The sequence below is a fragment of the Lissotriton helveticus genome, chromosome 1_1 (genome assembly GCF_964261635.1).
Source record: "Lissotriton helveticus chromosome 1_1, aLisHel1.1, whole genome shotgun sequence".
Classification (NCBI taxonomy): Eukaryota; Metazoa; Chordata; class Amphibia; order Caudata; family Salamandridae; genus Lissotriton; species Lissotriton helveticus.
Window position 1 is genome coordinate 380,083,610 of NC_136057.1, and position 19,642 is coordinate 380,103,251.

The following is a 19,642-nucleotide window of genomic DNA, read 5'->3' on the forward strand; positions in this document are numbered from 1 at the left end:
AAAGGCCACCCTAAGGATGATTTATCTAACAGCAAGCTTTGTGGATTACAAGGAGTGGATTCTGGTAACTGCTGGATTCATCCAGGATTTATCATGGTGGTTGCAGAGACAAATTTAAAGAAGAGGGTGTTATTTCAATATCTCGCTCTGATAGTTCTTACCACAGATGCCAGTCTGCTGGTTGAGGGCAGTCCTGGAGGGTCAGGAGAAGAAAGAAAGCCCCTTGGTCTAATTGGAAATGGATCCAGTCTTCCAGGTCGAGGTAGTTGGTCTCCCAGAATCTGTGCATTTGTTGGACCACCAAAACTGTGCAAAACTGATTCTAAGCACACCATCAGGATATGTTAGCCTTCGTTCTGCCAGCTCCCAGTGTACCATTTGTACCCCTATCCTGGCCAGGTAACAGATGGAATGTGCATCCTCAGAACATGGCAACCCTGACTCCCCAAGGAAATCGTGGAAATAGATCTGGAAGCCTTTCATTTGGTAACCCATGCATACCCAAAGAGAACCACAAGAAATATACAAAGTGGCGTTTCAATATTTATTGAAGCATTTGGATTCTTGTGTAAAATATGTTTGCTGCAATTATTACTAGAAGGAAACATAACTGTGTACTCAGCATTGCGAGAATGGTACAGAAAATAAACAATTCAACCATTCTGTTGTTACATAGGATATCTGCTCACATATAAGTACTGTTATATTTTGTGCTTTTGCCTAGCGCTACCTATTCTAATGTGTCTAGGGTGGGTGAACATGTCAGAATCCCTGTAAATTGATTTAACTCCCTTGTTACCTAAGGGTAAGTCTCTTTGGGGAGCCCATCTTGGTGGAGAGTTGAGCATCATACCTTGCAAGAGGTAAATAGAAATCAGATGGGCTGAAATTCCGGCATAGGGCGACCTCAGCAGTGTAGACAAAATGCTCCTCTCTCTTAACAAAGGAGTGATGTTGTATATATAATAAACTGCACTCATTCAATCATGCCAGAGCCTCATTAAAGCTATTGTTGATTCTTTCATGAAAGCTCAGTCATAGAGCAAACAATAACAAACAACAGCATTTTGCTTAGTGAACTTAGCTATTGTACTGAATATTAAAGGCACTTATAAACGTAAGCATAGCCATTTCAGAGAATATTATCCTGCACAAGCACACAAGCAAAAGTGTGTCAAATGTCAGCGTTTAAGAAAAGATGGAAACTTTAAAATGTGAGCATTTAAAATGGTGGTGCACCTACTCTGGCCTAAACGTGACCGCAGGACAATAGTATGTTTCAATGAGTGAAAGCAATCACAGCATTCACACATTTAGATCCCAGTTAAAGTAAACACATCAATAATCTTATCTATTCTCTTCTGGTCCATGCTGTTGTTCATTGCTGACCTATAGGAAATCATCCTGCTTAGATACTGGACAGATACATCTTGAGGCTTGATAATGATTTTTTAGTGGAACGGTTATACCTTAAAAGCACCACTGACTTGTCATTCCAATTATATATTATATATTATTTTAATACATGCAAAGATCTAAGCAACATGGGTTGATCGGGTTTGCGATATCCAAAACCACAAATAATTACAAGACATTAAATAAACACAGAAATCAAGAATTTTCCCTGAAATCATAATTGGTCTAAAGAAAAAACATTACCCTGCCAATGAGTTTAGGCTGAAAACCAGCTCCCAGATACTAATTTCCTGAGGGTATATTTTTAGGGCCCTACACTAAAACAGCAGCCTTATGACACATTACAAAACTCACCATTGATTCCCAGTTAGTTCTTCTTTGTATGTAGATGATTCCGATAATGGCTCATATTTTAGATGGACCAGCCATATTGTAACTCTAGCTAACTTTCAATTTTACATACATGGTTTATGGCTGATGCTGTGGTCTGGCAATGTCCAAACTGGCACTCATCGCAGTAGAGAAAACACTAGCCATTGTGAGTATCTTCTCCTGCTCTGTGTAAGTGCCTTTTTCACTCGAGTTCCTAGATATGCTTGGTTTCATGAAATATGCTATATTGATCATCAATTTATCTATCCATCCATCTCGCCTTCCACCCACCCATCCATCCACCCACCCACCCACCCACCATTCATCAATCCATCCATCCATCCATTAATTCATCCATATGTTTATTCCATGGATATGTGATACTACAATAAGAATGTAATTGCTGATTGAAAATAGAATAGAAGCGGTTCAGTCAAAAACTTTGCGAGATGCTATAGACTCTATAGTATGGAGTGATCAAAAAAGAGAGTTTCTGTCTGTTGAAAATGCCTTCTTGAGTGTTAAGGAAAGACTGCCGAAAATAGGATACCATAGCATAAGAGACATTGGCCAAGGCAATAGGTCAGCCCATTGCAAGCTGGTGCAATGGCTAAAATAGTTTTCATTACAAACACATGCCACATAAATAATAAGAGACAGCAGGACACTGGCTAATTATGGTGCCCATCTGGTGGAAATAAAATGTTTAAATCAAAAAAATCCATTTCATACAATTACATGGGTTTCCAAGCAGTTCCGGAAACCCTTTTAAGTGCTAATGCATGCGACAGGAAAAAAAAGTAAGAACCCAATAGATGCGGTAAGGTGATTCTGTTCTCACTCTCTACAATTGTTTGTCAATTGCTCCTGCAGCCACACAATAAAAGTAAAGGTTGTTCCTCCCACTAAAAACTAAAGCAAACATTAGCTGTGCAAGCAACCCTGGTCCCCTCAACAAGTCAATAGAATATGGTCTATGAAACACGCTTCGTGTTGGTTCAGATAGAGTTAAATTATGTAGCTGGTCCATCTTTTACTAAAGACGTTCTTTGGAGTTGAAAATGAACTCATGTGGTTTTCACTAATGGTATTTCATATTTGACCTACAGGTAACTGTGTGGAGTTCCGGGGAAACAGTTCTTCCTTCAATATAACGTCAAACAGCACATCACCAGTCATTGAATTTTGGGAGTAAGTGAACTTTCATATGCCTGTCATTTATGGGTATGTGTGCAATTACTCGGTGTTTGACCTACTGTGACTATTAGATACTATAAGAAATCGAGTTTTTGATTGAGGGGTGAAAATCCTACTCAAGCAACAACCACCATCCTTGTCAGGCTGAAATACAAATGTAACTTATTTATCCTGTGCTTAATCCCCTGGTAGCTTGACATAAAAGCTGTCAGGCTTAATTTAGAGTCAATGTGTAAAGTATTTATGCAGCATAAATGATATCAGAATGACAAAAATGCAATCAGTAGAACCAGAATTATGCAACTTCAAACTATTACTTAGGTGTAGTGCCTAAAAGCAAAACAAAAAGCTCTATGTGGTGCTTGGTCACCTGTTTGTGATAAACCAGGGAAATTACCACATTCAGTCAGAAAATGATGGAGTGAGGCCGGATATAGGGACCAGGTTAGTCTCACTAAAAAAGTAACCTTCTCAAAGTCTGACTCAAAGAGTCCAGTTTGCGGTGGAGGTACTCACGAGGAGCAGGGAAGGCGCCATATATGGTCGTCGCTGTAGGGCAAACTGGAGGTCTGGCGTTGGTGGATGGTCCTGGTTGAAGTGTGAAGATCCAGTCTGGGTTTGCTGGAGCTTTGCTCTGACTGCCACCGTGGGCTGCCATTGCTGTAGCACGAAGTGCAGATCTGGTTCTGCCAGTCATCGCTGACCGGTGATGTAACATAAATAGATGGGTTCACTAGAGCTTTGCGTTGGAGACCGTGACGCGTCACAAAGCTTTGGCACGAATGGGCCCGTTTGCAGTAGCGAAAAGCCCTAAACTTCACGATTTCAACTTTTGTTGCAGAAAAGTGCAATCTGAAGCCAGCCAAGGGTCCCGGACTTTGGGAGACACCTCTTAAGGATCAGGGACTCACTCTAGCAGAGGTCAACATGGCTCAGACAGGTCCAGTTGCAGGTCCAGTTGCAGCACGTCATTTGGGCATTTACAGGTAGACCTCTGGAGCTAGTTAACCTCTGGTGCTCCAACCAGCACCCATCCTGGCTGCCTGCAGGAGTCGGACATTTGTTCTTTTATTATGGGTACCCTGGTGGCACCGGAACACAAACAACTTTTTAAAATAATGAGGGTGAGGCCCTTTGATGGGATCTGGCCATTTCTCTTTTTACCATGCATGTCCCAGTGCCACCCAGGGCACCCACATCATTTTTAAATGTTGAAGATTGGGGTAGTAACCCAAAATGGCTTGGGGAGGGGGCCCTCTTCCCATTAAAATGAAAGTGGATTGGTTCACTGAAGCTTTAAACTCACTCGGGAAGGGGGAATGTATACCCCCTTCCCCAAACATAAAGCTTGCATCGACTCCTTACATTTCAGTAGGGCAGGAGCATGTCCTTTTATTTATATAATAAGGATAGGGGTGTTTAGCCCCCTCCCTGACCCTTAATTGGCCTGGGGACCACATCCCCCTGAGCCAAATACATAAACAAATGGTTGTATGTCAATACAATGCGGGCTTTTACCCCGCGTGCCATTACAACGCGGGCTTTACAACGCAAGTCGTTACCACGACTTGCTCTGTAGGGTGCTGGACTTAGGAATAGTAAGATTTATTATTCCAACACCAGCCTACGTACAGTAGGGAAGGTGTTGGAATAGTAAATCTACTATTCCTTAGCCTAGAGCGCCCTCCAGCGCAAGTCGTGGTAACGACTTGCGTTGTTAAGTCCGCGTTGTAATGGTAGTGTGGTGTAAAAACCGCGTGGTAATGTATGTTCCCCTAAACAAATGGGAGGGACATTGCACTTTGGTGTGGTGGTTAGGAGTCTGGCCGCAACGTTCTGCAACATCTGTAGTTTATTCAAAGACCCCATATGGACAGATAGGTACTGTGGTTCTCAAAAATCCGGACCCTGGTGTTTTCCCGATATCGAGGTCCAATACCCGTGTCACAAAACCTCAACGCACCAAGACGATTTTGGTATCTATGAACCGATAATAATTAGGACATCATTCCTATGTATTTGCGTCACAATCGAGGGTTGCCAACACCCCAAAATCGTAGTTTCCGTCCCCATCCCTTAAACTCCATTTTGTGAACGGCATCCATCTTGCATCTTGCCCTCATGTTAAGTCAATTAAAGGTCGAGCTTGATCAAAAGGGACACGTCCACCTTTTCGTGACTTCCCCCTGACCTGTCCCAACTGACTCCATGGCCTTAGGCCAAACCTGTTTGGGCAGCTCCTCGCCCAGTGGCCGAATACGATAGCATCGATACGTAACGTTCCACAAACCATTCACACATACAGACCATGCTTTCTGCAAACATGCACCTGTCCACATTCCTTGTTTATGGCCAGTTTTATGACTGGGTTGTGCCTTCCTTTATTAAGGTTTCATCGATATCTGATGGGAGTTCCAGGCCTAACTGGGTAATCTATCAACAAACTGGACAACTAAAATATGGGCTTGCTTACATGACTCTGCTCTTTGTATTATTGTAGAAATATGTATATAGCCATATCATAAACTCGGGAATTCTTGCTTGCAGCTATTATTTTTGTATATAAGGAGACGGCTGGTTCTGTAAAACGAACAGTCTCCTGAGAACCTACTCTCCGTGCAGTGTACTTCTGGGACACGTGTTACTTGGTAGCTACCAATAAAACTTGATCTTTGACGGTAACTTGAAGACTCCGTGTTTCTGTGGTCCGGAACAAGGGAGAACTCAGAGGTCCTCGGGTGCTACCCCCTGGCACCACCGGGTTCCTAAAAACCCGGCACCTCAGTACAGGCTATTGCAATAATCCAATCTGGACATTATAAGTGCTGTAACTCCAGTTTGTTGTGCGTCTATCGGCAGGAGAGACAATATTTTTTGCAGGTTTTGAGGATGAATGATGTGGCAGATGCAACCTGATTTACCTGGTCCCTAAAATTTAGTTTATCGTCAAACAAAACTCCCAGGTTCTTCACCTTCTTGATTGGCATAGGTAGAGGACCCATATCCTTCAGCCAGCACTTAGCCATCCAGAAAGTGAGGTTGTTTCCAAACAACACCACCTCCGTTTTGTCAAGTTAAATTTGAAACAGCTTTGGGCCATCCAAACCCCACTGCTTTCATGCAATCCTGCAGCCTTGACGCAGTTTTGCGAGTGACCCCTGAAAGCAGTGTCACCACTATTTGGGTGTCATCTGCGTAGGACATTAGTAAGTCTGAATTAGGGGTGCTAGTGACGACACATAGACATTGAATAAAGTTGGGCTCAGTGAGGAGCCTTGGGGCACCCCACAGGGTAAAGAGAAAGATTCTGCTTCAAATTTCTCCAGTGCCACTGGTTGAATTCTGTCCGAGAGGATGATTTAATAAGCTTCCATGCATTACCCTTAACTACTTTGTCATCCAAACGGTCCATCAGCAAAGCGTGATGGACCGTGTCGAGAGCCGCAGAAAGATCCAACATGATCAGTGGTGTGGGTATTGGGACCAGGTTTGAAAATGTTGATAAAATGCTATTAACTTTATAAAAAAAAAATTGCAATTCCGTTGCAGAGTTCTTGACTAGCTGCAAAAGGTGGGTCACGTGGATGGGATAGTGAGTTTACAATTTTGAAAAGCTCTTTGGGAGAGTTTTTGGCTAATTTAATTTTATTACAAAAAAATGTGTTTTTGAGTAACTGTTTATAAAGTGCCAATCCCGCTTTATATTCTTTTTTGTCTTTTTACTTATAGCCCTTCCTCCAATTTCTTTCCAGATATTTGCAGGCCAGTGTTTGATCCCTCAGCTCCTTTGAATACTATGGTGAGGAGGGCTGCTGTCTTGTATGGCTGAGGCATTTGGTGGGTGGTAGCTTGTCTCCTGCCGCTTTTAGCCACTTAGTTTATGAACTGGTAGCCTCTTCCAGATTGCTGGGTATTGGCGTGGAAGTAGCGGTTAAAAGATGGTGGAGGTCCTCTGCTTTTATCTTATTCCAGGCCCTATTCTAAGAGTATTTTGCATTTAATTTAGGCACTGTGCAATTTGGCACTGTCAGCTGAAATAGGACTGCAGAGTGGTCTGACCAGACTAACGGCAAGACCTTAGTGAATGAGAGCTGCAGGTTATTAGAGAAAATGCTATCTTAGGTATGGCCAGCTTGATGGGTTGCACCATTTAACTTTTGTTCAAGGTTTCCACCTTACCTTTTGCTTTTTTCAGTTTTGTGGTCTTTGGTCTAAAGATGCAGGGTTTACAAGCAGGTTTTAGGTCTCTGTTGTAATGAAGCCGGACACGTTGAGGTATTTCAAGTTGGTTTATTGAAGATAAGTAGTTACGTCCAGAAGTAATAATGTATAAGCCCCACCAGGAGCAGCCAGCAGGCAGTTCGGCGCATCTCAACAGTGCCTTTCTTCAAAGACACCCAACATTCCACAGAGCATCATCACACTGTAACATTCTAGAAGCATAGCATGTGATGAAGGAGGAGAACAACAAGGATGGGCAGAGGTGTAAGATACTACATAGCTCCCTTTCTTCCCTAACCCTGCAACAAATAGAACAGTAGAAAAGTAAAAACACTGGAACAACAGGAACAGCCAAAAGGAGAACAACTGCATGGAAGGAACAGGAAGGTAGAAAGAGTGGGAGGAAACCACCGAAGGGTATGAACAGATGAATAAGTACTCATTCTCCCTTCTCCATAAAACAAAGAGAAAGAAAATGGAAGGAACAAGAAGGTAGAAAGAGTGGGAGGAAACCACCGAAGAGTACGAACACATAAATAAGTACTCATCCTCCCTTCTCCATAAAACAACAAGAAAACTATGGAAAGAGAAACCCAAGAACTACTCCAGACACACCCACTGGAAGGAAAGGTATGAAAGGAGACAGGCATTGAGGAATGGAAATAGGAAACAGAGAAGCAGAGGAAAGAACAACAAAAGATCCTTGATGCTACCCTGTTAAAACAGCAATAAAATATAATGTAGACTTCAAAGTAACAGGTCACATATTGAGCAATAGAAATGGATAAAACCCATATCGAGGTGACCTCGTAAAGGGTCACACATTAAAAAATTGAGAAGAATTACCCCACAACCTAGTGAAGGTTATATTGAAGCAACATTGAAGAAATGAGAGGGATGAACCCCCACATTGACAACCTCAAAAGGTCAAACGTTGTAAAAACATTGAAATGTTGAGAGGCAGCAACACAAACTGACAACCTCATAAAGGTCACACATTGAAAAACATTGAAACATTGAGTAATTGAACTGTTGAGAGTGACCATTTGCAACCATGAGTACAGTGGTAAGTACAACACAATGTAATCCCAACAAGGGAATACCACTGGAAAGCATGCAAATTGATCAGTGAATAGAGGTACGCATTGCCTACTAAGGAATACTGCACGTATGCATGTACATTGATATAATTGAGTAATTGAACACATGCAAGTACATTGATAATTGAATATTTGAAATCTTGTGATCATGTAACTAGGGTCATAAATATATATATATATATATATATATATATATATATATATATATATATATATATATATATATATATATATATATATATATATATATATATATATATACCCCATTAATTAAATTGAAAGACATAACATACCATACAGCGAACATTTGAGAAAAAAGTCAGGTAACGGTTAACCTTAAACTGCCATTTTTGGAAAGAAACACAGCACTGGACAAACCATGCTCGAGCAAAAAAAATAGTATTTGAAATTGAGCATATTGAGCTAAAAAGAAAGAGAACACAACGAAGCTTGGTGTTTGACATAATGCTAGAAATGTGAGAAAAAGTATGCTCTGTAAAAACATGACCTCGACATAGGTACTTTCTGAAACTGCTAGAGGTCCCCTCGCGACTACTGGGCCTCTGGCCTGTGGGTCCATTTGAGGGACAACATTGATTTTCTTGAGCTCCCCTTTTTGCTCCAGGCCTGCCCTGACTACCCTTGCTGTGGTGAGTCTCCTGGCCCTTGCTGGACCTGACCTTAACCTTCCTTGACCTTCTTCATGGGTTGCCGCTGCCCAGGCTTGTTGGTGCTCCCGCCAGACACTGATCCCTCAGCACTCAATATCCTTTGTGGGGCAGCTCGTATCTGGCTCCTGGTTGTCCTTGAGGTCCCCTGCTCCCCGTGGCTGTAGAGTCAATGTCTCCATCTTTACACCTGAAGCACCCGACATCGGGAGGTACTCGTCTACCAGGCCCCTGGTCACTCCTGAGTGATCCAGAGTCTGTCCCCTCTGCTTTCAGGTTTCTTCCTTCAAGAATCCACCTGTGGTTTCCACCGGACACTTTTCTTCTTTCCAGCAGTGGCATTTCTTTAAAGACTCCCATTGACAACGACAGCAGTTTCCGACGCCACTTCGACGCAGTGCAACCAGCTTCCCTGCGTTAGGTAACTCTGGTACTTCAGTATCCACAGGTGGGGTGGCTCTCCAACCTTCTATGTTCTAAAGGGTTTCTTCATAATCCACTGGGAAGGGTCCTTAAACACTAAAACTGCAATCGCGACTCTCCCATTGAATTGTACGTAGCAAGCGGTTGTGTTCTCACACTGCACCCGTCCTCCGTGAGGGTCCCTACTTACTCACCATGGGTGGTTCCTTGGGGTCCCAGCGTTTATATAACCTCTATAACCTCTAGACTCTGTCTTGACTCGAGTCGTGGTTCTTATACCACTATTTTATTAAATGGTTTGGTCTCCCCCTGGAGCCCACTGTTTATTAATGCTACTTACGTTTGTTTCTGTGCTACTTTATTGTGTTCTTTGTGTTTATCTGCATGTAGAAGATACTGTGAGGTATTTAAGGTGTGTTCTAATAATAAATACACATTTTTATAACTACTGTGTGGTTCTCATTTCATTTAACCAATATATTATGGTTGCATTCTGGTAAAACAAGCTGCTTAACTTTCTTTCAAGACTGAGCATGAAGGATGCTCTCCACTTGGATAGCTTTCTAAGGTTATCTTTGACCTCTTAAATCACCAAAAGGGTTGTTTAGACAGGTGCCAGGTGCCCACTTTAATTAGTGGACATCATATACATATACCAGGCCAACTTCTCACTGTGCGAATCCCTCTAATAGCTCCACAATCCATGTCCCATGTCCAAAGGCAATCGGACTAGGTGTATTCTGTCTTTATGTGTGATGAACACATGGGCGTCCGCAGGGGGGGGGGCAAGGAGGGGCTACCCATCTGGATATCCCCCTCTGTACTGACTTATGTCTAACACTTAATTTCCATTCGTTTTCTGTTGGTGTTATCTTGATAAATGCAACTTATTAAATCAAAAATCATCCATCGATGTCCACCATTTTATGTCAGAGCGGTGCCTACGTTAAAATATACGCTTTTATTCAAATGTGACTATTTTTTCTGCTTAGTAATGTACTTAACAGCAACTGATCTAGGCAGTCCATCTCTAACATCCAATAATTATTTGAAAATACTTTGCCTCAATCTTGTTATTGTGTCAGAGGGAGCTATAAAGTCCGAGGTCTCCTGGCGCTTCTGACTAAATTATAAGATGGAGGGAGGGTGGGAGGGGGGCAAGGGTACTCAGAAGGATCTAGAAAAGAGCAGAGTCTCCAGGTGTTGTCTAGATGTGACGTGTAATGAGATGCACAGGAGTTCACCTAGAAGAGAGTGCCAAAAGGACAGTGCCACTATGATTACACATGGTGCTCAAGCCACTGTTCCTGTCCAGCTCGCACTCTCTGTTCTAGTCTGAAGCTCCTCTGCGTCCCAGGGCTCAGTAGGACAAGACTCGGGCTTCATTTTCCTGCACTGTCCTTTTGGCACTCTCTTCTAGGTCAACTCCTGTGCATCTCATGGCACGTCACATCTAGACAACATCTGGAGACTCTGCTCTTTTCTAGATCCTTCTGAGTACCCTTGCCCCCACCCCCATCTTATAATTTAGTCAGAAGGGCCAGTAGACCTCGGACATTATAGCGCGCTCTGACACAATAACAAGATTGAGGCAAAGTCTTTTTAAATAATGATTGGTTTTTAGTGATGGACTGCCTAGATCAGTTGCTGTTAAGTACATTACTAAGCAGAAAGACTAGTCACATTTGAATAAAAGAGTATATATTAACGTAGGCACCGCTCTGACATAAAATGGTGGACATCAATGGATGATTTTTGATTTAATAAGTTGCATTTATCAAGATAACACCAACAGAAAACGAATGGAAATGAAGTGTTAGACATAAGTCAGTACAGAGGGGGATATCCAGATGGGTTAGGAAGCGTGAATGCTAAGAGGAGAGGGGCTGAGCCCATGTGTAGTCACCACTGTAGTCCAGAGCAGGGAGGAGGCGCAACGAGCAGTCATATGTAAGATGTATCCATGAGTAGAAATTATCATACAGCCCTTCCGAGTCTTACTCATTGAGGGTTAGAGCAACTCGTTCTGGGCACTTGCCCGCATTGCCGCAACATTACAGATTTCTCATGCAACTCAGGGATGTATTCTTTAAATATAATTTTCTTCCGCCCAATTGTATAGATAGCCAAACAGAGGAAAGTTTACATCCATGTGACTGATAGGCAGGGCACTGGAATTATGCAATTGTGCGTCGATTTTCGCTTAAATTGTATATTTGCTGCATTTGTTGCATAATCCAACATATGCCGCATAATCTGCAGAGTTTAAGAAAAAAATTGTTTCTAGCTCAAACGGTTCAAGAGTTAGTAAAGACGCAGCAACACTTGTTGCCGGGGAGTTGAAAGTCCTTTGCAAAGGTTGACTGACCAACGTTCTGTAGTTTGATGCTATATTTGGGTGTTTAACTAGTACTAATGAGGTGCAACTAATGCCCAAACAAGATTAAAAATGACAAAATGTGACATATAATTTGCTTTTTCTTGACGCATAATTCACTCAACCCTGCCGCTTTATGTGACCCTCCCTGCCTCATAATTACAGTGGCCCTGCTGTTAGGGTATCGCTGTTGAGTACCTCATATTCTACTCACAGCGTAGAGTGTGATTGGTGGAGTAAGGCTGGGCCGGCCTTACTCGTGTGCTCTAGACTAAGATGCTGTGGCTGTGCTTGTGTGGTGAATGTGGCCTCAGGGAGTTCAGAAATCTGTGAGGACCGTAGACAGACAAAGTGAGGAAAGAACCTGGCTGCCGATTGCAGAGCCGCTTTTCGCAGCTACCTCTCACCACTGGCGGGCCCCAAAACCAGGCCAGAGCCTCATACACACTTAAGGGTCTCCCAAAATGTTCACTAGAGTCTGAGCCCGCGCTGTCGTCAAAATGAGTCAGTCTGAGAGAGAAAACAGTAAAACTCGGGGAGTCATGCAATGACACAGAAATGAGTGTGAAAACATAACACAAACTCAGTGTAGCTGGTGCTCCTGAGTAGACTGGGGAAGATATTTCCATAGCATCCTGCCAAAAAGATGTCTGCATTCCTCACCTGCACTAAGTGACTATCTGGTGACGTCAGAAACAAGGGGTTAGTGGGGCAGCGATGACCAAGCAGTTCGAACTTCCACTCTGACCTAATTTTAGAATTGCAATACGTGCTCCAAGACTGCTTGAGCTTGATAAAGGTAACCAAGTTAAGTAACACCAGTACAAGAGGTAAATGTAATTTGTGATGTATAGAGTAAAAATGGTTGTCGAAACATCCGTTTCATTTTCATGTATCATCCCCTTCCCTAATTACCAAAAATACAGTACAAAAGGTAATTAGGTACTTTGTAACGCAACAAAAAAGGCCATCCTTCCATCCTTTTTCAACTTTGGGCTGAATCTCTTTTTCTGTCCATCTGTTCACAGTGGTTCTTAATCACAGTAAAGTGTTGTAAATGGCCATAACACATGTTGTTATTTTTGCATACATTTGACACAGGCAGACAACTAAATAGCCAGTAGGTGCTTAGAAGAATGTAGGGTCTAAATGTAGTGTTTTTGAGATTTGCATAATTGAGGACCCCTATTCCGAGATCCTTCGCATACACAGACCTTCTAGGCAGGGGACGCCACAAGTTGTAACTAACACCCCAAACCTCAGGACAGGAAGATTTCCAGGGTAGCACAGGTACTGGTCCAGTACCCGAAGTAAAGATGGGAGATTTATATATTTATAGTGTTCTGGCATGTGGTGCTTGCACCAGTAATTGCCTTTTGTTAAAGGTGTAAAGGTGTAAGTTGTACTTCCAGGTTTCGGCGGCAGTCGTCTGTCACTCTGTCCTGTGTTGTTTTCACGACACCGCTGGTTTCTCTGGTGGCTGCTGTTTGTTCGCGATGGGTCAGGTTCTTGGATCTAGTGAAAGGCGCCCTTCGGCTGCTTTGTAGTGCTAAGAAGTGTATGTTTCTTCAGTTTTACACCAGGCTCCCCGTTGAGCGTCTGCCTCTTGCTCTGGTGTTGTTTTTGTCCACAGGCTGCTCCCCACCCCTACTCACCTCTCTGAAAGCCAGTGCCCCCTTTGGCCCTCTACCTGCCTCTCACTCCTTCCCTGCCTCTTCTCTTGGTTCACATCTTGGTGCTTTCACACTTAACGTCACTTCCACAGACTCCTCCCTGGGCTCTACGAAGTTCGCCCAAATTCAAAGCTGTATTCTGGCAATGAAACACAGGTCCTGCCCCCCTGTGTGTCATCACTGCTCTGCTTTCTGGCTCCAGGGCGAATAAATCTTCGCCCTGCCAAAAGCATGCACAGCAGAGGCAGAAGCAGAGGCAGCCAAGAGCCATTACCTCCCCACCCCCTCAAAGAAAACCCAGATTTGCCCATGTTTGTTCACGAGCAGCCAGCACAATTTATTTCTAGCTGCTCGGTGTTCCACCTCACATTATTTTAATCCCCCAAGGGTGGTAGGGTGGCGCCCATCTCGCCCATGAACACCAGCCACCCCTGACCTCCAGCTCACATTTTCAGAGAGAGCCCCGGGCTCCCTATCACCGACATGAGGAGGCAGTAGAGAAAGGGGAGACAGAGAAAGACTTGGTGGGGTCTGGTAGATGGATACGGTGGGGGTGAGAGTGAACGAAGAGGGGGGAGAGAAAGAGAGAGAGAAGCAGTGGGGAAAGAGAGACCGAGAAGTAGGGAGGAAGGAAGATGAGAGAGCAAGTGGAGGGGGAGTGGGGGTCTGGGTGAGGGAGAGCAGCTTCAGAGAAGTGAGACCTGGGTCCTAACTCTGCCAGTGAAGACAGCGGGTCCAAAGGAGAAAGAACCAGGCCAGACAGAGTAGGTCCAGGCAGTGTGCACAGAGGCAGGCTCTGTGGCTCCGGAAGAGGGACAGGGCAGGCAGAACAGCTCCAGAGAAGGGCGAGCAGAACCAGACCAGGGCGAGCCGATCCAGACTAGCGGATCCTCCCCTCCCCGATACTCGATCAGAATGTAGTGTTCAGCTTTTGGGGTGCCAGGGGGATAATTTTAGGGTTCAGGGTGGGTATGGGTTCTGGGGTACCAGGGGGTAATTTTAGGGTTCAGGGCGTGTACGGGTTTTGGGGTACAAGGGGGGAAATTTTAGGGTTCAGGGCAGGTATGGGTTTTGGGGTGCCAGTGGGATAATTTTAGGGGTCAGGGCGGGTATGAGTTATGGGGTGCCAAGGGGGTAATTTTAGGGTTCAGGGTGGGTATGGGTTTTGGGGTGCCAGGGGGACAATTTTAGGGGTCAGAGTGGCTATGGGTTATGGGTGCCAAGGGGGTAATTTTAGGGTTCAGGGCGGGTATGAGTTTTGGGGGGGCAGGGGTAATTTTGGGGTTCAGGGTAGGTATGGGTTGTGAGGTGCTAGGGGGTAATTTTATGGACCAGGGCAGGTATGGATTTTGAGGTGCCACAAAAGAAAGAGATGGCTGTGGCACAACAACCCTATGGTGTATGAGAGCCTATGCGGCCTGCTTCCTGCCCCCCATGGCTCCTCCTGTGCCCCAGTGTTTCTTGTGCTCCACCTGGCACACATCATGTAGGAGGATGGTGATGACGTTAACATTTTGCCCCTCCTGGAAAACTTTCTGCGGACGCCCATGGGATGGGGGACTCAGTTCCTTGGTAGCTGGTGGAGTAAGGCCTGCTTGCTGGGCTGGACCCAGAAGGGGGAAGTCCGGACTGGGAGGGCCTTGACATTTTCACGTCTTGGCATGAGGAGGTGAGGGGTCTAGATAGGGTGGGGCAAGTAAATGCCTACCTGGCATGGGGAGGGTCTTTGGGGTGGAGGCTAAGGGACTGTGGCGGAGGAGTCAGGAGGACGGCAAGAGGGATGGGTTGGGTCAGGGTAGCGGGTTCCTGGGTTTGGGTGCGGGCCCCAGCCTGGCACAGGCTGGGAATTCAGAGGGGCTTAAATGGAGTGAGGATGAAGAAGAGGGGGTAAGTGGAGGGGAAGCATTATATTTAAGTAGGGTAGGGCACGGGTGGCCAGAGTGTACCTCAGGGGTAGGAAGGAAGAGGAGTTGGGAGGTAAGGGAAGGGGAAGGTAGGACCAGCACACCAGACCAGTCCTTTTTATTTTAGATGATCCACGACAGGGGACAGACTTAGCAGAGCTGGGAGTGACTCAGAGGCGCCGAGGAGTTGGAGGGTGGAGCCTCATCTGATGTGCCCAGTACCGGCAGGGGATCTCGCTGGCCCCAACACCCGATGGACCTCAGCGGTTCACAGGGCAACAAGGACTCGGGAATACAACTTTTAAGGGTTCTAGTGTATTTAGGGGGATGCAGTAGGCACCGTCAGATGAGCGGAAATGGGGGCATTTTCTGCAACGGAGTGATTGTCGGGAGAGACAGGAAGAATTAGATTATGAAGAGGACAGCCTGGAAGTGGGCGAGTTAAGAGAGGTTGAAGAAGGGGGCAAGAGGGACTCAGTAGTGTGTCGTATAGTGTGTTACAGGTGACAGGATGGCCTGCAGAGCCTGTGGGTCGGACATCAATATTAGCTTAGTCTGTGGCTCCAATGGCTAGGTGGATTACAGCACAGCGGGCACCCTCCTTAGAGCCAGGCAAAACACGGGCAGGAAGGGAGAAACAAAAAATGGTGTCAGCTGGGATTGGGGGTAGCTGGCCTAGGGGGCAGGCAGGAGGTTGTGGAAAGACACTAATGTGTTGGAAGTCGGTGAGGGCACTGATGAATTGGGTAAGGCATCTGCGAATGCGTTAGAGGACAATAAGGCCAAAGGGAAGGGCGCGAACGGGACAAGAGTGCGGAGGAGACGAAAGACAAATTAGAAAGAAAGGAGTTGAAAATTTAAAAATTGCCTTATATGGGAGTGACCAAACCGCTGGTCAAACACTTAATGTTGGCAACTAAATAGAGGATATGGAAAGCTGAATATGTAGAGATGCTCAAACTACTACACAGGGAAGTGCGCACGAAGGATGGTTTGAAGGAAGAAGAGTATGAATTGGCCAAGAGGCCAAGGGTGCCACTCACCATTGAAAATTGGACAGTGGCTTGCAGGATACTGAGAGTAGGGAGGACATTTTGTAGAAGACTAGGCAGGGCACTAAAGGGACAGAGACCACCACGCCACCATGTAGCCCTGTCAGCTGGTGTGAACGAAGACATGAGGATGTGGAGGTTTTCCTTACAGGACTTTAACGGCATTCCTTTGGCAAGGGAGGGTGACATGGTTTGGGACGTACACATTTTTTCTGACGCAGCAGGCAGCAACGCATTTGGCCTTTTTTGGCAAGGGAAATGGTGTGCAGAGCAGTGGCCAGCAGAATGGGGAGGGGGGTAGGAGTATCACATTTTTTAGTTCTTTCCCCTAGTAGTGGTGGTGATATTGTGGGGGGAACAATTAGCACACAAGAAGGTGATGTGCAGGATTGACAATATGGCTGTTGTAGAGATACTAAACCGCGAGTCTGCCAGGGATGAACAGGTTTTGAAGCTGTTGAGAGTGTTTGTTTTGGGCTGTTTGCGCCATGATATAGCATTCACAACGTTGCATGTGCCAGGGGTGGGTAATGACATAGCGGATGCTTTGTCTAATTTACAGTGGGGGAGATTCCGTGGGCTAGTCAAGGATGCAGACAGGACTCCGACCCCAATGCCACAGCAGTTGTGGTACATTGGCAACACAGGATGCTACAGCTGGTGGTAGGGTCCCTGGCACAATCCATGAGGATGGCATACAGTTTAGTGTGGGATGCGCTTCTGCTCTCAGGAGCCTGGCGGCGTTCCTCAATAAAGCAGAGAAGGGAAGATGTGGTTCAATTTATTCTGAATTTGATTGACAAGGGGCTATCCAGGGTGACAATCGTGGGTAAGTTGGTAGGAATTGCACTTGTAGGAAACATTTTATGGGGTTATGCACCATCTGTCAGGGAGCTTGGCACCCGGATGCTGGAGGGGTGGGCTAGAGAGCTAGGTCAGGTAGGATTTACTCAAAAACCTCTGCCTTGGAAATAGCTGAGCAGGGTTTTACAGATATTGCCTAGAGTATGCTTGGACGAATATGAGACAAGCCTTTCGTCCACTGTGATAGTATGGAGGTTTTTTGGAGCATTTCGGGTATCAGAGTTGTTGGGACCCAGGTCAGGGGGAGGAATCAAATGGTAGGATGTACTACTGCATCAGGAAAGGATGTGCCTATGGTTATGTAAGTCAAAAACGGATCAGAGGGGTGCGGAAAAATGGGTTGTGCTTCAGGCTTCGGGCCCACAGTTGACTTGCTCTTGTAGGTGGGAGGCAAAGTGGAGGGCTCTAACTAGAACACAGGTGGGGTTGGTATTTTTGCATGCAAATGGAAATAGGGTGACGGTGTTTCAACTATTGGCCGTTTTGCGGAAAGTGCTCACAGAGTTGGGTATCGATGGTATGGATTTTGGGACTCATTCTTTCAGGACTGGGGCGGCATCAGAAGCAAATACCAGGAGGTGGGGGTGGGGGCGGGGACATTATGAGATGGGGGTGGTCCTCAGATTGTTACAGGTGATATGTTTGCAGCGCAGCTGGGTGGGGTTAGCGCTGTTGTGTTAATTCCCCATGTTCACACAGTTTTTCTTGTTTCAGGTTCTGTGACTGGTCCTCTAGCCAGAGAGATGTCGATTTGGATAGTGGGGCACTTTTTTGAGAAGTGGACCCAGGTCCAGGCCTGCACCAGTTACTTTAGAGAGAAATTAGCTTTCAATAAAGATCTTTTTAGAGCGTTGTGGAAGGGAAGAGGCAGCATGCTCTAGAAGGAGCTTGTACAGTCTTTGAATGGTTTGTTGGTGTCCGGTAGGTCTCCAGACATTTCGTTGCTTCACTTAGGTGAGAGCAGCCTGGTAAGAGAGAAGGGGATAGTTTTAATGAGGAACATGAAAAGGGACCTGGCCGTGATAAAAAGGCAGTGGTCCGGTGTTCAGTCATTTGGACAGAGTTTGTTCCTCGCTGGGTATGGAGAGGCGCAGTTAACCCCGGGGCAGTGTACAGGGTCAGGAGGAAACTCAATATGGAAATGGTTAATTTTTGTAGGGAAATTGGGTTTGAGAGGCTTGCTCATAAAGACATCAGATTTGACACAGTAGAGTACTTCAGGGGTGATGGAGTTCACCTATAGCGTATGGGCATGTAGTTGGGTTTGTTGGAAATCTGAGAGGTATTAGCCAGGGCTTTGAATGTACAGAGCCACTAGGACTAAATTCCTATGAGGAAGGGGGGGCAGAAAAAAGGGGAGGCGGCTTTTCCGCACACGCTCCCGCTTTTTGCTAATTGTTGGGTTTTTAAAAGTTGGTCAGGATTGGCAGAAGTCTTTAGTTCAGTGTTAGACATTTGTGAACAGGGGGAGGGAATGGGTAGGCAGGTAGGCTAAGTTTAGAGTAGATGTTTGGTTACAGTTGCAGAAAGGCAGGAAGGGGATTTGGGTTTAATCGGAGGGCAGGATTTGTAACTGCAATACTGTGTAATGTGGTTGTTATGTAATGTTATTATGTTATTGGCAGGGTGGGAAATTTTGATGTGGGGATCGTAGGGGCCGGGTGGAACAGGGGATCAGTTATTTGATGCATAGTGAAGTTTTAGTTTTGTAAGGCAGTTGCCAGTGTTCTCATTGTGATATGCACCTGTTTCAATAAAGCAGCCTTTTACACACACAAATTTGTCTCGGTTTGGCTAGCCCCCCTCTCTCCCAAAGATTTGACACGAGGTTAAACTGTTCACGGTCCTGCTGTTAAGTTCTGTCATCAGTAAAGGGACGCAAGTCAGTGGGCAACTTCTTTTCTTTATTTAAGAGACAGCTGACAGCAGGACAACACACAGCCCTGGCTAACTCTTCTACCTACAACCGCCCTCCTTCAATCCCTCCACTCCATTCCCCATGGAAACCCTTACATTCCAAAAGGAATGCAAAGAACCCAACATACTTTCACTGTAGAAGGTCCACCCTTGGATTGTGGAGAGCAGGAATGTGCACTTCTACAGGCAAGTGGCTGCTGGAAGACCATCAAACACGCTTCCAAGGATGCGTGCCACTTACACAGTTAATGCATCTCCTGAGAGCCTTTTTTCTGCTGTACTCCAGCCAGTAATATTGTGCAGGTGCAAGGGCAAGGACATTGCTTCATTTGCAAGGGGCCACAGCATTCAAATGCCGGAAATCCCCTATGACATTTCACAGGCACAACATGTGCTCAACGGGAATCACAGCACCTGTAATTCAAGCCAGCAGCAGCCATGAGACAGAAAAAGTAGAG

The 19,642-nt window shown here is 45.3% G+C and overlaps 1 protein-coding gene across 2 annotated transcripts in view; it reads left to right on the plus strand.

Annotated features, from left to right (window-relative positions):
* Positions 1-19,642, plus strand: part of LOC144769598 (sodium- and chloride-dependent GABA transporter 2-like) — a 762,140-nt gene that overhangs the window by 360,454 nt on the left and 382,044 nt on the right. For both annotated transcript variants that reach the window (XR_013598730.1, XM_078653757.1), the window contains exon 5: positions 2,898-2,979. Coding sequence is in view for 1 of the 2 variants with exons in the window: in XM_078653757.1 (XP_078509883.1) it covers positions 2,898-2,979 (82 nt within the window). In the remaining variant the exon portion in view is untranslated. The remainder of the gene's footprint in view (positions 1-2,897; positions 2,980-19,642) is intronic.